Source organism: Dermacentor silvarum, chromosome 6, assembly GCF_013339745.2.
Source record: "Dermacentor silvarum isolate Dsil-2018 chromosome 6, BIME_Dsil_1.4, whole genome shotgun sequence".
Lineage (NCBI taxonomy): Eukaryota > Metazoa > Arthropoda > Arachnida > Ixodida > Ixodidae > Dermacentor > Dermacentor silvarum.
In genome coordinates this window covers 169023456-169041089 of record NC_051159.1, presented here as the reverse complement: position 1 = coordinate 169041089, position 17634 = coordinate 169023456, and the positions used below count along the sequence as shown (strand labels likewise).

At 50.4% G+C, this 17634-nt stretch overlaps 1 protein-coding gene across 1 annotated transcript in view; it reads right to left on the bottom strand.

Moving 5' to 3' along the window:
• The window catches only part of LOC119456376 (retroviral integration site protein Fli-1 homolog), a 55056-nt gene that overhangs the window by 17450 nt on the left and 19972 nt on the right, over nt 1-17634 (bottom strand). Inside the window, exon 2 of the mRNA XM_037718091.2 lies at nt 13369-13569. Within this exon, the coding sequence (XP_037574019.2) occupies nt 13369-13569 (201 nt within the window). The remainder of the gene's footprint in view (nt 1-13368; nt 13570-17634) is intronic.

Here is a 17634-nt window from a genome sequence, read left to right as displayed (position 1 = left end):
ACCCACTTGGGTACCAAAGGACTGAGGAGGATAAAACTAATGAGAAACGTGTGGGCGAAAGTATAAATCGAAAGGCAGGTCCTAGGTTATTTCGACTAGTTTCGCGTTTCAAACTATGTCTACAGCGCTACGTAATCAGACTGACCAGGAAGCATTGAACCTGTTCCCCTCGCTTAGCATGATGACGCACAATATATAGTGAGTCTGATGACGCACAAATATAGCATCGTTTGTTTCTACAGATTCACCGCGAAATATCTAGAAACAACGCAATCGCCCGCCGCCAAAGCACATATTTTCATATGCCGCTTGAGCAGATTAACTGCAAACAGCGACGCACAAATGCATGGCATGCGTAAGGTGCAGCCGACTCACAGGATGAGACAGAAGTCTGGTGTTCGTAGCCTCCATTGGCAGGAGAGCCCGCAGACCAGCCGGACTTGCGGAGTGCCTCCGAGTATGACGTCTGGTCTGAGCACACAAGGACAGCGCGATGGCCGATCGCAGTTGCAATGAATCGAATCGAAAACGTTTCCTTTGGACCTTTTGCATCGAGATCTAGCGATTCGCCTTTGCAAAAAGCGCGTAGCGAGCAAGCTGCACAATGAAATGTCAGGCACCGTAAAGACGCGTCTGGCCCAACAACCACGAACAGAACAGGTGTTCTCGTCTCACTCTGTAGATGATCTTAATCGGCAAGCAAGAAGTAATATTAAATAATTTTTATAAGCACGCTGAACACCGGAAACAATTTATGCACTCTCGTTGTGATAGCCTCTGTATATGCTTTACGTTAGCTGAAATAGACATCGAGCGCAGTCCGACAATGACGACAATATTATTAACTGGTGTATTCGTGTCAATGGTGCACATAACGTAACTACTAATTTTTTCGACGTGCCATTGAGTGATACCGACGGTTAAGATAAGCACAACTCGATGGTAAATGTAGTTAACCAGATATTAGCATGCATACACGTGCACTTGTGAGATACTCAAAGGAAAATGTTCGCACTGCCTCCTACAGCTATCGTCAAAGATACGTTTAAAGACTTATATCCTGTTGTAGCACGTATAGCGAAGTGTGCCGCGTTCTCATCTTATTGCAAAGGCGAATGCAATGTTGTTACCTCACCAGCAACAGGTAACGACTTAACGCAGGCCTAGGAATGCACGGCTCGACTGTAAGACAAATTGCTCACACCGGACATACCGGATGGTGCGAACGTTCTCGCCATTTCCTATCATTCCAATACAACTGGGGTATCCATGCAAGCAACGTGCCAACCACAGGAAGAGCCCAGCAGGAAAGAGCGCCTTACCGGGCGCGGCGGCGGCGTAGAGCATCGCGGTCGGTCAGCTCCTGTTGCCGCTGTTGCACAGGAAAATCGCGGCGACAGCGAGCGACGGTGGCTTCAACAAGCGCCGGAGGAAGTGGAACGTTAACCCTGGTCGAGTCTGCTTCGCCGCAAGGCCTTCCTTCCTGACGGTGTGCCGGCCCCGTCTCCTGCGGCCGCCAGTGTGGGCGTCCGACGGGTGGAGAGGAAGAGAGATCGGCTTGGCTTGCGCTATACACAGAAGGCTGAGGGCGAAGCGAGGCCCGAATGGGGAGAGGGCTCAAAGAAGGGGACAAACACTAGAATATGCGCGCGAAAGTAAGGAGAGAGAACGAAGCACCCGAATCGGCGAACAGAGGAGCAACAAAACGGATCTCGCACACCAGACTCGATTCGACGGCGGCTGCTGTCTTTGCTTACAGCTTTGCGATCGCCCGATTGTCATCTGTTGGAAAATATTTTGTCACCCGGATGGAAAAGGAGAGACAGAACTGGAGGAGAGGCGGGAGAAGTTGTCCCGAATCCCGCGCCTCCCTTTCTACGCTATCTTCAAACTCAGCCTTCCCCTCTCCTTTTCGACGACAGTCGGCGGTCCTCGGCAAAAATTAGAAGCGATAAAAAAGAAAGAGGTGGGGAGGAGGTTTACAAAGAGCGAAAGACGGACGTCAGTTGATCTTTCCTTTTAGGGAAAACCGTGCTTGCTTTTCCCGTCCCGCTTTCCCTTCGCTCCTCGTGTATGATCGTTGTAAGCGAGACGTGCGTCCCTCCTTCCTCTGCGAACCAACTTCTGTTCTCGGGTTATGATGATGATGTCTAAAGGCTGTAGCGAACAAACGCAGAGATCGGGCCAATCAATACGACGTAGAAGGGAGAAAAGGAGGAAAAAGGGGAGGGTGGGAGGGGGGGGCGGTGAGGCGCTGCGGCGGATTACAACGCTGCTCGCGTTAGATCGCTGGGGGAAAACGGGGGAGGCGACCGCGCAGTTGCCATGGCGACATCCAATGGAGAAGCACCGTTCCGGTCGCCTCGGCTTTCGAGGGCCGGAAGCTGTGATCCGAGTTCCGCCTCCGCGAGCGTTCCGCGACATATAACAAACCGAGGAGGAACGTCGGCGAAAGGGCTCCGGGAGTAAAGTGATGCGGATCGGGAGGAGGCCGAGGGAGAGCGTGCGTGGCCGCACGCTCGACGTGTCAGGAGGCGCCAAAACGGAGAATGTATCTCGTCGCAGTCCGCGATAGCCGAGATGACGTCAAGGCGGTTTGCGCTGGTCACCGCGCGAGTTCGAAGTGCAGCGCGCTGCCTATTGCAAGTGGCGAAGTGAGCACTGAACATATGCAACAGCGGGAAACAACGTGGCCACGCACGCGGCGAAGGAAAGGGGACACGAGTGCTGTTGAACTGGACGAGTGTTGAATTGTGCAGGCTAAAATGTAACAATCTATCGGAAAATGCAATATTTTACCTTCGTTCTCACTTTACCGGATCATTTTGTGAGTGAACCGTTGGAGAAGAAATGCAAATAAAGTCACATTATGGGAGCAGCGTGGTCACAGTCGCACCAGACTGTACATTTCTAGAACACACTGCAGATCCTATGTATGGTGCAAAGCGAAATGACTCCGCTACACTCATTGCTTTTTTTTTTCTTCAAAATGTGGACCACGATGGCGGTGCTATTGTTTTCTGTTTGCTTGTTGTAGTAGCGTGGTAATTCGCTAAATAAGGTTCTCGAAACAAACAACGATAACCAGAAATTGAGGCAAATACGTGTTGCATAACGAAACGCTGTGGTCTCTGACTTCTGTCCACGGCCCCGGGCACGTGTATGACATGCCAGATCATTATTTCCCAATTATTAAATCGTTACACTGCAGTCTTTCTCATTCGACTGTAAGAATGGAGCACATTCTCGTGTGCAGTGTCCTCGATACACTGATGAGCACCGCTTTCTTGCCACCTCTGGTTCAAAAGTCTATCCTCCTTGAGTAAAATGCTAATCCGCAGGGAAAGACAATGCACATAGAGAAGACTATTGGCTATTGTGGTACTGTGGTTGGCTATTAAAGTGGTACTAATGTTTTTTGCCCTGTGTACTCGTGTACATTGTCTTGTTCGTTTAGAGCTGTGAAATGTGACGTCACCTTGATAAGTTGTATGCAGGATTGGGATAAAGTGCAGCACAACAAGGGATGTAACGTACTTAGGAGGTGTATAGTACCGAGCCTGTATAAACAAATATTGTGAGTGGGATTACACAACTGTGCGCATGTATGACACAGTGCGTGTATTTGTCAGTGTTTTTAGGGGAGAGCATACGCGCGTACACATGTTTATCTATCCAAATTCTATGTTTGCGTTATGGAAGCGCACCACACGCATCCTCTCAATTCAAGCAAGGTGCTCTCGAATTACGTCGAGATGTCTTACAAACGATCACCAGGAGCAGCTTCTGCTTTGGCTTACCACTGATCCTGATTTTCTATGAAGGCATGTTGAATTTCAGTTCATTCGAACACGTGCCAAAAAAACGCAGTAATTAAGCAGAATACTACTGCAGCGGCTCGTAACGACCTCGAAGTCCGCAATATAAACGTCATATTTTCGCTGTGCAAGCTAAACATATTTATCATATTTATCATATTTATCATATTTATCATATTTATCACTGTGCAAGCTAAACATCGACCACGCCATTTACAATGATCCAATTATTTATTTAACCTGTTTGCTTTTGTCACTTGAAGCTCCTAAGTGTCAGAGTAAAACTTCTCTGTCGACCTCGTCCCCACGCTTTGCGTTGTTCCCGAGTTCCAACGAGTGGAGTTAAGATTGCACCAACCAAAGGTAGTACATACTACGTTCTCAGAGATTAAGCAAGGCTCGGCGACGTGCCACCCTCCGGTTACGGCCGTAGCCCGCACCGTAGACGGCGAGACGCACGGCCCGGCCCCGGCCGAATGAACCCCGCGCGCTTCGCGACCTGTCTCGCCGAGTTTCACAACCCAGCGCCGCCGCATACAAAGAAGGGCTGGGAGCCAATAAATAGCCGCGGGTGCTTGCGAAGACGCGACACACGCACACATACACGAACAGAAATGTAGAACAAGAGAAAGTCGGCCAAGGCAGAAGTCAGAAAGCAGCAAGCGACGCCCAGCAGAGTACGTACTATGTACCGAGAACCGCGAGGAACCACGGGATGAAGAGGAGGGAAGGGAGTGGGTTATGGGAAAGAGAGGGTAAAGGGGAGGGGCGGTAAAAGAGAGTGTGGAGAACGAGAAAAGAGCGATGCTATCGCGAAGAGAGTTAGTGCAGCCTCGAATCCCGGCCTCAGTGGCAGGATCCCGGCCCGGGTGGAGGGGATCCGAGCGTTTAATGAACTACACGCGGCGCCACGGCGTTCTCTTTCCATTACGACACGGGGCAGCGCCGCGGACTCGGCCCGGCGAGAACCTGAGGGAAGACGTCGAACAACCTCCTCTCTCTTACTTTTGGAAGTAGGGAGAGCTAACCGAGGCCGGAGTGCGGTAAGGCAAAAAAGAAAGGCGGACAGAACGGGAGCATTGTTCAGCGCTATCAGCATCTAGGCGCATTCTCCCCTCGGACGGCTTATTATTCAGGCCCACCGGGCAAGGCAGTTTTCAATATAAACGGATCAGAAGAGAGGGGGCTTCCAAGAGAGTGAGCGAGAGGGGTTGTGTATAAGGATGGAGTACGTCGTCCGAACGCCAAGCGGCGAAGCACCGCGACGTCTCTCTAGGATCCGCAGGGCGTGATTCCCTGCGCGCGTATTTGCATAAAGGCGCGCGCACGCACATACGCAGGCGCGTGCGTTGTCACCGCCACTGCGGCAGCACACGTGAACGACGGCGAACGCATGCGATCAAGGAGACACGTGCGCAATAACGAATGCGGCGATTACCGAGACAAAAGATAAAGCAGCCGAGCGAAGAATGACTTTGGGGGAGGTGCCGGTCGCACGCCCAGGAGGGAGATGCAGTGGAGGAGAAAAGGGAGGCTGGGGAGGGCCCGAGATAGCGACTACACCGACGGCTCATAGATCGCTGAATGGAGAGCGCCGGATTACCGGGGAGTTGCCCTTTTCATTTAATAAAGCGGGACGTGGTCGTGGTGGAGTGTTATTGTTAGCGGAGGATTCTATTCTATCATGTGGACAAGAGGGGAGACTGTGGAACTGCTCTAGTGAAAGCGGGAGGCTTATTACGGCAGCATTAGGCCTTCGTGGATGCAGGCGAAGCCTTGAAAAGGTGTGGACGAGTTTTTAAACACTGTGAGAGCGTGACCGCGATGGTAATGGGTTAACCGCGGCATGTCAATGAGGGGATTTACTCGGAGGGATTTTCCGGCGTTTGCGCACCGCTGCACGTCCCTGGACAGCAGGGAAGTGCAGTTGCCCGTAAGCCAGAAAAGCTCTACATCATACGTCACGAAGTGTACCCATCTGGATTTGCTTGCCATGAACTATACCGCATATGCACTGTGAATGGGCGTTCGTATATTACAAGATCCGCAACCACTGCTGTGTGTTCGGCACGGACGGCGGGTGAGGGCAACATAACAAGGCGTGACTTTCGCGGGTAAGAATCGGTAAATTTTGATATTGCTTGAGCGCACATGCGCATACGAAATGAAAATTTGAAGTCGCCAGCTTCAAATATCCTTTAGGCGCGCATGTCAGCGCTTGAACGGGCATAGTGTTAACCAACTACCAGTGAGTGAGTGAGTACGAACTTTATTGAGGTCCTGAGGAGAAAGAATTAAAGCGGGGCCGGAGGCGCCGCCAATCGATCCGGTGGCTCCACTACCATAATATTATTTGATATCATAAGGTCCATGTATACAAAGAGATCACAACAATAATAAACATTTTATGCACCTCCCACGACGAGTAATCATTGACTGACGCACGAAACTCGAAAAACCTTCGAAAACTAATATTTAACAGAAATAACTAGGAGAAAACGACACCACCTGGGGAGTAGTACGTCAGTACATACGAAGTGTGAGCGTAGTGGTCAAACATAGGCAGCAAATCGAAAGCGATACTTGCAGAGCATCAAAGACGAGCGGTACCTATACCCCAAGTCATAGCTGCCAAGTAAGGAGCAGGCATTGACCGCTAAGGTGCAAAGAAACGACCAAAAACATTCATACACATCCGCGGGTATCTGTGAGCGAGGCGCTCAATAGCCATATGCGCAAAAACCAACTTAAGATAAAGAGTGAAGGCCTGGTGGTATAAAATATCAGTAAACCTCCAGATAGGGCTCACTCGCGTAAAGACAGGAACGAAAACGAAAACTAAGGAGTCAAAATATCAGCTCCAAAAGAAAACAAGAGAGTGACCGGTGGTGCGGGGGTTCCGGGTCCCGGGCGAGCAAAGTACCCCGGCGGCCGCAGCTTCCTTCCTGCAATTCGGGCCCCGTTTTGCTCGGCCATCGGACCCGGGCCCCTATCAGCAGCCACAGCCATCTATCGTGCAGGCGAGGGGCCGCCGCTTTCTTCCCGCACCACCTCCACCACCATCTCGCCCTTGCCACCCTGAGACAAAGAAGAGGCCTCGTGTGGACCCGACCCGCGACCCCACTCCCCCCTCCCGTCCGAAATCTGCTGCAAACGCGCTCGCTCGAGTTCTCTTATAGCGGTGCAGTCCCGGGATGCCGGCGTTTTCGCGCAGGAAGGCTTATCGCGAACGACACCCCTTTTCGACGAACCGCCGTCCACCGGGGCCTCGAGGAGATCGTTTCGCGCTTGCGGGGACTCGGTGCTGCAGCACTCGAGCGCACTCGCCCGCGCCGTAGCGAGTCAGAACGGGAGGAAGGAGGGGGCGGCCGCGGTGACGACCGCTTAGCCGCGTCCGGACTCAACGAGAAGCGCCAAACGGGCGCTGGGTTCGCGGAAAAGAACGAAAAGACAAGAGACAAACTGTGTTGCCTCGCTCGCACTGTGACTTGTGCCTCAACTAGCGTGCCATGGGCTCTTCGTGATGGTGGGTCACTGCGTGACGAGTTGCATGGTTTCAAACACCATGGCTCAGCGTCCCTCTTTTCGCCTGATGCAACCAGACGAAGTGGTCGAATCTAGAGTATACCGCTGTGGGTTCAGAAGACACAACTGGAGCGCTTTGGCGGGATGTGATCGCAGGGTGGTACCTCGATCCTTAGCGCAGGCTGAGTCTTTACGTCCTTCTCTCTCGTGCCAGGAAATATTAACCATTACATTGTACTGTATTGAATGTGAAAAGGTCGCTAGTGGCGCTCTCTCGGTTCCTTCGTTACGTGACACAGAGAGAAGAATGATGCGTTAACGATTGAAACAAGGTTTTATTGCGTCTGTGTGCGTGAGCCGATGTCCGACTCCAGCATCGATGTCAAGAAGTTATCGAGAGCACCTTTTCACGACGAATTAGTCTTATTCATTCATATCTTGCTTTAGTTTTTTTTTTTTTTGCCTCGAGAAGGCTGATTTGTTTGCCTATTATGTATACATCCTATTATGTATGCCTCGTCACACCTCCATGCGGGTTGACTGAAATGTTTACCGTTATTTGACAACGCTTTCGCATGAGTGTTCGGCGTTCAAATTCAAGCAAGCGCGAAATAACTTGCAACTCCCGCTCAATAATTGCATACGAGACCGACTGCAGTGAAGCAATTAGCGCGTTCCGCGTCGTCCGCCATTTAAGCACCTATTTTTTTTTTCTCGTGTTCAAGACAGACTGATGCGTCTAGTTTAAACGGCCACCTGCATTCTCACAAGGTCCGGCCCCCATCCGTCTTCCCCTTTTTTCCTTTCCTCCTCAACGAGGCCGTGTGAACAGGGCAGCATCTTGTTGACGTGCGCGTGATTCCTTTTGTGTCGGGCACTGCATGATAAACTGAAAATATTGCTCCCACATGTGCGTGCGTAGCAACAGAAGCGTTACTCGGTGTTCACACTTCTATATTTACGCGTAAGACTAGACTGTTGTGTACGTGGCGGCACGAATTCGCGGCAAAATCGAAAGGCCACTCAGCCGGTGCAGCTGCCAGCCAAGATACCAGGACGAATCCACCCGTCCCCACCAGCTTCACCACACACCTCTAGCGACTGTGACAAATGATCCTTGCCCCGTATCCTTTCCTGCGCCACGTACTGCTTGTGTGCACGGATACGCGCTTCACATCATTGCGCGAGCCTCACCTCGAACATCGAAGACGGGAGAGGCCGTCGTGGCCGCAGCGATGGCTCGGAGGCTGCAGCCGCAGCGCTCGGACCACGGGAGAGGAAACGCGCGCGCCGCCGTTGTCGCCCCCGTGCGTGGCGCGAGTGTTTGGGCCGCGGTGGACGCAAGCTGACCGACCAACGACGGCGACGGACACACGTGCACGCGCGCCTGTTTCCTTTCTCTGTATTTTCTTTCCTCTTTTATTTTCTCTGCCTTCCTTCCCAGGAATAAAGCTCGCGCCGCGGGCACGACTCACCTTCTTCGGGCGGTCGGCCGGCCGCCGCAGCCATCGCCGCTGTCGCGGCTGAATGGGGCGTCCAGCGCGGGCCCTTTGATGAGGCCGGCATCTGAAACGGCCGATTGGCTTGTAAATTTCCAACGCGTTGACCAGGCGTGCAACGAGTGTTCCCTCAGAGCAGACGCCGACGCGCTCAGTAGTCGCGAGCCGCGGCCTGTGTGTGCTTGCGGCACGAGCGAGCCACGCAGGCAGGCAGCCCAAACCGTGGTCCCCCGCCATACAAGCGCGCCGCGTGGAGAAGACGTGTCTCTTTTTCCGAGAGGCTGGCGCGCGCACAGCGCACAACGGAGCGCATGGCGTCGCGTTGGCCCGATCTAACTATCTATAACAACCTCGTGCGACGTTGTCATGCCCATTTCCCTTTAACTTTTTCCCCCAAATTATTAACTCAAGAGCGTTCACATAAAATCGGCATCCAGGATATAAAGTCGGATGCGTGCACAAGTGTATGGAAAGGGTTTTAAACTGAACCATTTGTCGCCACAGACGACGAAAAACAACCATTAAGTGTATTTCGAATACTGCAATTCAACACGAAATTTCAGGATGTAGCATTAACAGGCCAACTTATATTATATACCACACGATCGCACGCCTAAATAGCTGCGTGTGTTTAAAGCAGAGAGATTTTTTTCGCGACAAGAAACACAAGGAGACGGTTAGTTTCTCCTTTTACATGGAGATATGCTACTTTGTGCACCTAACCGCGACGTTGAAATACAGAAGTGTGTGTGTGTGTGTGTGTGTGTGTGTGTGTGTGTGTGTGTGTGTGTGTGTGTGTGTGTGTGTGTGTGTGTGTGTGTGTGTGTGTGTGTGTGTGTGTGTGTGTGTCGTGTGCGCGTGTGCGCGTGTGCGCGTGTGTGCGTGTGCGCGTGTGTGTGTGTGCGCGTGTGTGTGTGCGCGTGTGTGTGTGTGCGTGCGTGCGTGTGGATATAGCGATTATGTCGTCTTCGGATCTGTAGAAGGTAATAGAAAACAACCGTACCATATGTTACAATAGAGTGTTACCTCTTGGTGAATATTTAGCGGTAACACGCGGGACACAACACGAGACGCATGCGGCGGTTGGAACCGGTTAGACAAGCGCGCAGTCCAACCGCTGATTATTTATTGGCTAACCGAACCTCCTTTGTGGCGGTGAAGCGCGCATGCGCATCCTAGTGGCTGAAATAGGGAAGAATTCGAGGGGAAGCAACATTCGCTCTTCATCAAAACCGGGCACACCTCCTGGCCCTTTAATTTAACAATTCTACATTAGGTACTGTTACCGACACACTTAAACAACGCAAGTTAGGCGTGCCTCTGGTGGCCTTATTCGACAGTTACAGATCTCGCTAAACAGTCAATAATGCTTTTAAGAACCAAGCTTGCATTTGCAAGATAATGAAATTGGAAACTGATAAGTCACAGGGGTTAGGGCCCTGCCGTCGTCAGTAAGTTATTAAAGCACCGCAGCACCACCACGTACGTCAAGTACGTCTTTGGTAGCGCTTGTCAGTGACTGCTGACAGGCAAAGAAACTCGTACGCAGACATGCCTCGTATCCTCTTTCTGCTGTCGTTGGTGAAATACAGTTCGTGCTGGTCGCGCTCGGCCCGGTGGTCCAAATGCGATAGCGAAAAACCGCTTGGCTATCGTGTAGAAAGAAGATATGTGCATTCACCGAAGAACTAGACGCAAGTGAACCATGGCGACACGGTTCTTATAATTTTAGACCGGAGGCAAAGCATGTCGATGCTGCAGCAATAATAAAGGTGTTCTGCGTTCATAACTAAGATACAGAACACTGATCTCCAACTTGTTTGAATGAATTCAACGAAGCTCGTGATTCCGTATTCCACTTTCCTTGAGCACGATCATAATTTTCCAGCGAGCACTAGGCGAAGTGGGCATTTCTCAACAAGGCATATAACGATGATCTGACACTGCTTCTCAAGTAGCTGTCGAACCTCCTATAGAACATGAATAATGCACGAGGTTGTTTAAACTGCGAATTAGATTTCTATAACATTTTTCAGCACCGCCCGATATCATGCCGATGAAGAAAATTTCAACGTTTGCTTGATCAGTTTCCGACATCCAAACCAAGTTATAAATGGATTTACATACACAAATATTTTATTATTTGAACGGCTGATACAAAATGCGGCAAACCAATGTCTATAAAAAGAAGGAAAGAAAGAAAGAAAGAAAAGAAAGAAAGAAAGAAAGAAAGAAAGAAAGAAAGAAAGAAAGAAAGAAAGAAAGAAAGAAAGAAAGAAAGAAAGAAAGAAAGAAAGAAAGAAAGAAAGAACGAAAGAAAGAAAGAAAGAAAGAAAGAAAGAAAGAAAACGCACAGGGCGTTTCAATTCCGGTACATGTCCGTTATAGGAAGACGCCCACTCCGTCAATGCATGCATCCCATCCTGTTTGCGCGTCCGTCACCGTCGCTTTACATCAGATCTTCTCGGGTAGATTTTTCACGCATTGATCCGTCCTATTCATCAGGATAAAACTGGTAGCGCGATCTCTATATGCCGTCATAAAACCGGCGAAACAAATTACGAATAGGCGTGCGCGTAACTGCAAATCGTAAGAGCTGTTAGTCGGCGTTGCTACTGCTGACCTGCCTCTCTCAAACGATACGCCGCTAACATTAAAGCAGAAACATCATGACGTTAATCTAACTCCAGTAGCGGGAGGAAGGATGGACAGTGCTTAGCGAATGAGTGTAGTTTGAGTAGAGCAGAATGCAGAGTGGAATGCCTCCCAAGAGCTGCATTCGCCTTAGCAAACGCTACAAAGAGAACCAGCTCTGGCAATTGGAGTCGCATTGGCGCGCATTTCATCCAGAAGCTAGTAAATGGAATCGTTCGGAGGGGCAAAGTGCAGCATTTCTCATCATAATACTGAATTGAATACTTTGCGCTGCGTGACTCACTAATGCGAGTTCGACTGCCAGAAAGCCGGCAATGATTAACGAATTACTCAACACCAGTACAGTTCAAATTAAATTCGACTGGTTCCCAATCAGTGGCGTAAGTACCAGGCCCACTGCCGTTGGGGTTACGTAATTTCGAATCAGGAGATTATAGGACAATGTTGCCTCTTCCATATTATATTAATCTCGCAGTATTTCCAAATACGTGAGGGAATTTAATTAAGATGAACTTCAGCTCTTTGTTCCGAGCTGACAAACTTGCTAAATGACAAATTTGCTGCCGCTCTCTGTATGCATGCGGCTCGATCGTGCTATGATTCGAGTTTTACAATGCCCTGAATTTGATCCCTCCCATCGAATGACTTACTTTATGTTCGGAACATGATGATTCAATATACCAGTTCTATTTTAATTATGACGCTCTATTTCTTTGTGGTCTCGACGTCAGTGCAGTTGCATATCATTTAGGTTGGGAATACAATATTAAAAATCAGCAACATCGATTAGGAGAAATAGAATCAAATGACAGTATTTATTACATTAAACAGGCCTTACACATTTTCCAATAAAACATTGTGCCTGTTTTTGGTCTCCTTTTAAAAAAATATGTAACATTCTGTTCTACTGTATATATCCCTTCATATCTTCCCACCCCCCTCAATAGGCCACATAGACCAGCTGCGGTAACTCATTGGTTATGAAGTTCTGCTTTTAAGCACGAGATCACGGGTTCGATTCCCGGTTGCGGCTGCGGCCGCCTTTTGATGGCGGCGAAATGCAAGAACGCTTGCGTACTTAGATTCAGGTGCACGTTATAGGACATCAGGTGGTCAAAATTAATCCGGAGACTAGCCTTATGGCGTCACTCACATACCCCAGTGTTTCTTTGGGACATTACACCCAATCAATCAATCAATTGATCAATCAATTGATCGATAAATCAATCAAATCAGAATAGGACACTCAGCCATTCATTCATTGATTCATTCATTCATTTTGTGGAGCGTTAAAAAAAGATTAAACGTAGGTGCGTAGCCTTTCGTCATGAGATGAGCGCCAAGTTTCAGGCCGATTTAGCCTTCTATATATACAGTATATCAGAGGCAGGTGAACGCGAATGACACTCGTGTCAAAACGTTCCTCAGGCGACTAGCCCGACTGAATTGCCTGCTAGGAGACAGCGTATCGCATGTCATAGCGCATCACGACCTGCGACAGAGTCACGGTAACACGACTCCGGGCACGGGCCCCCGCCAAATTTTTCTTACACCAGGATACCTGGCATAAAACGACGTACGACAACGCTCGCCAGCACGGCCGCGCAGTAACGTCGCCTACAAGACGACACTACATCGATTACGTCATATAAAGGTTTCATGTGACGTTTTATTGTTTGATTACGCAGAACATAGGCGCACTCATGACATTACTTTGTTGGTCAACATTCAGGAGACTAAATCGTCTATTCGGCGAGAAACTTACACGCTTGCACCGAACCCTCGTGAGCGGTGAGAGCGTGCAGGCAGAGAAAGCTTCGCTCTAAAACTTCGCGAATTGTTGCTGCTCTGCACTGTATAGCATCGCTCACCCCTCTTTCTTAAAACCAAGAAGTCGTTGAGTATTTTGGCCGAGCGAGCATCCGTCCTCTCGAGGAACTGCTCCGGTGTAAGCGCGCACAGTGCTGCGCCATTGTCCGGGAACTTGGCGGCGTCCAGCGCCGGCAGCCCGAGGTTGTCGCTCATAAAGCACAGCCATACGCAGATGTCGTTGCCGTCCCATTGGGTGGGGTCTGCGTAACAGAAATGGCGTCGAAGGTTAAAAGAGTGAGCACAATTGAACTATACCCTGCCTATGCCAAAACCGAGCTTTCTCTCTAAGCAACATGTACCCGCATAGATACGCGTGCTCTGTCTTTTCAGACGGATTAACATGGTTCTGATTTGGGCGAGTTGGAACGGTGAATTAATGAATGTCGATCACGGCGGAAACGACGCAAACCACAGGAACATTTAAAGAAACACAGACGCGACGCAACTCTTGAAATTAATCTTTAATTGCAAATATGCACTCATATCCACGTTCATTTGGATATGTCAAGATAAGCGCAGCACCACCAAACAAGCAATACGTGTGTACGCTCACGTTTACAAATGAAAATATGAAGATTAGTCGAAAGAGACGCATCATCTATCTTTCCTTCTTAGTTTCTGTTGTTTGACTGCCTGTCGTGGCTTCTTAGACTGTATTTTATATGCTCTTATTCATTAGATATGTGCATTTAGATTATCAAGAGCACTTTCAAAAAAAGAAACACAAAAGGTGAAACAACGTAATTCATGCAAACAATATGTATGTATTTGTCTAAACAGAAATAACCGAAAGAATATTTCACATTAGCCTCGGTTATCCGCTGTTGTGTGTCAGTGACTAATGAAGCTCCGTTGTAGCGTGCGAGCCCGCGAGCTCGATTCGCAGCAGCCGAATTTATGCGAAAAACGCCCGTGTACTAAGACAAACCACCCTATTGTGGGTCATTTACAAACAACTCCAGCAAAGGTTGAAACCCAAAACAAAGGAATGATTCAGAGGAGGATGGAGGCTTGAAGTGATTAACACGGTACAACGAGGAATGTCGCTGAAGCCCAGGTTTCGACAAAGCCAACGTTTCGTCAGGGCAGCAACTGATTTCCTTAGCGATTTGCTTAGCAACTTTCCAAAGCAGTTGCTGTACTGACTAAGGCAAGTCTCCTTGTCAATACGTTGGCTTCAGCGACATTTCTTTTTGTACAACTGCGAATCCCTGCAGCAAAGGTACACATAATTCGCAAAAGAGAATTCTGTTCGCCTCGTAAGAGGCGAGCGAGTACAAATTGTTCGGACGAAACGACAATTCATCCCGTGGGTACAGTACGAGTTCGGGCAGCTAGTTTTTTAGGCCGTAAAATGGCGTGTGGGTATTCCGTCAATAAGTAGAAGCAGCAGCAGCTGCCGTGGCCAGCACGTTTTTCGTTAAAAGGTGTTATGGCCGGACGAAGCGCATACGTGTCCTCTGCCAGCTCACCATGTTACTCAGGAGACAACGCCATCACACAGGATGCAACAGATAAAAGGAGACAGTAAACTCAATTCAGCTGAACCAGTCATCCTCACTAAACAAAGGCGCCCCCTTGAGCAAGAGTGACGTCATCCTGTCATGTTTGTCTGGAGCCAAAGGGGGAAAGGTCCCTAGCGGAGTGCGGACCCGATGATGAGCGCGACACTGACCGCTTTCGTCGGTCCGCCCACGCGCATTCGCCGGGACGGACCCCCATTGTGGCCGATGCCGAGCGAGCGCGCGCGCACGTGAGTCAAGCGCGAACGACCGTGATTCAGTGGCCGCTCAGGTGTGACGGCGCGGCGTGACCGAGTGGCTGCGACCGTGATTTCCATCCCCCACTCTGGCGCGGCCATTAGCGCACTCCCATCGGTGCGAGAGAGCCGAGCACCAATGAGCATCTCAAGCACAAAACAACGTTTATGAAAATAAGAGTATCGCAGCCACCCGGAGGTAAAAAAAAAAAAAAAAAAAAGCCACGGATAGAGCAGGGCGGCAGCAGGTGCACGCCGGCAGCTTCGCCTACGCATTCCGACGTGAACAGTGGTTACGCGCGCGAAGCCCAGGTTGGCGCAGCCACCTTCGCGATGATGAGCTGGATGGGAGGAAGGGGGTGGTACAGCGGAACCACCAGCGTGGCTGAGAGTGCACCCCGTATGGTGAGCGTAGCCGGTGTCCAGTATACACACGTATCCGCCGAACTTGCGCTCGCGGTGAGTCGACCGTCAAGATTGCGGAGGCGCATTCCACCGCGGTTGCTCCCGTTCAGCGCTACTACAAGAGAGCGCTGCCTGCTCCGGCATTCCACAACCATTTCAAGACAGCGCCGTCTGACCTGTTCGCGCTGTTCAGAGTTAGGGGGAGGAGCGGGAGCGCATTCCAATGGGCCTCGCTCGCTGAGATGCCTGCGACGGCCGCATCCGCGTATCGCTCATCTACTGCTGCTCACCGCTCGAACGTCTCTCTCGGCATTGCTTTTCTAAGCTGCCACCTCCGCATCCCTCTCTTCTCTCGCTCTCCTGTCTCGTTCTTTTCATATATGCCGGGGTGAACTGATACGCAACCTTGATGAGAGATCGAGCGTACGATCCATTATCGCCGCTAAGCAAATAGCACACATTCTCGAGCAGCAGAAGCGCGGCAAAGAGGATGCATCAAGAATACGTTTCGAGGGGAGGAGGAAGGATGTCATGACTTTCTGAGAGGTGAAGGCGCTTTAGCATATTGTTCTCAAAATGCTGCCCCGCGACACCACGCCAGGAAGAATGGCTAGGATGCTTCCAGAGACAGGAAGCTAACACGTGGATGCAAGCTTGTTGTTTCTTGATACTTTGCTTCCTCGAGAGCCAGAGGGAAAGGGAGAGATACGAACGCAAACGCACCGCGGGCGCCTGTGCATGCGCAAGATTAGAAAAACAAAACAAAAGGAAGACGGGGTGCTGAGAATCGCTTTCTCGCAAGCGATAAAACGCGCGCGCGGTTGCGCATGCAGGTGAGACGTGGTCCGACCGGATGGATATGGTAGCGCAGAGCAGACGCACGAGCCGCACCCTCGATGCCAGAGGGCAGTCGTGACCAACATGGCGGTTAGCCGAGTGGCACAGCGGCGCGCGCGAACCTGCTCTCTCCACTTGTGGAGCGCTTGCTTCTGTTAGCCAAGGTAATTAAGGGTCATCCGACGCGTGACCTATGATCTGGTTCCTCAGATTTTGTGCCAACGTATTTTGTTTTTCTTCCTCGGGGAGGTGTCTCCTCCCACCCGTCGGGGCGTTACAGTTCTCTACGCACAAATGCTGACGAGCAAGAAAGCAAGGAAAGCAAAACAACCGGGGCCCATACGGTAGAGGGTGTGTATGTAAGTAGATAAGCGAACACTGTCTTTTACGCTTCGTTTTGCAAAGCGGGCCTACAAGCACGCAGTGGTTGCCGCTGGCCTCGGTAGCCACTCCGTGAGGTTACTTAAGGTTGAGATACCCCTCTGAAGTCGAGTGCTGGCTTCCATGGCAATGAGAGAAAGTAATAATGTACGGAACATTCCGGAGGCTACGTGCTGTTATCATGAAAGCTTTGCGAACGTGATCTCGACGTCGTTAGCATAAAATTTTATGTCTACCTTTTCTTTTGACAACGGCTAAATGACTGCTAGCTCTATTACCCGGGGCAAATGTAATTTGTCGACTGAAGCAGTTGATGAACGCAGTAACTGTATTTTGGACAGTTTGTGGAGACATTGACGCCGCTTTGGCAACTTCCTCGGAACATATGTAATGAAGAAATGTTCTTGTCCTGGAAAAGTGATGATGTACTCTTGCATTGCCAATGAGATCAGAAATCAACGCAGGTAATAAGTTATTATTGCGATAGCAATTATATGGACACTTCAACCGGATTTCTGCCGTCGGCGTCGCCGTCGCCGTCGTTGTCGCCGTTGCCGTCGCCGTCGTCGTCGCCGTCGCCGTGAGGTTCCCTATAGATAAAATCTTCGCCGCGCGCCGTATGCCCGAGCGGAAGCGTGCGGGGACGCGCGCTATCACGGAGAGCGAACGCACTCATCCCCCACGCGCAAGCAAGGAAGCAGGAAGCCAGCGCCGGAGGGAGCGGGGGGGGGGGGGGGGGGGGCACTTCTACTCTGCGAACAACCGCGCTCGTCGCTCGTCCGCACCGTCTCTTATCTCCACACGGCTCTGACCTTTATGCGCCGCGCATTCGCCGCTCAGTTTCCGTTGAAGCGATAGACCGCACGTACCTTCGCCCGCTGCG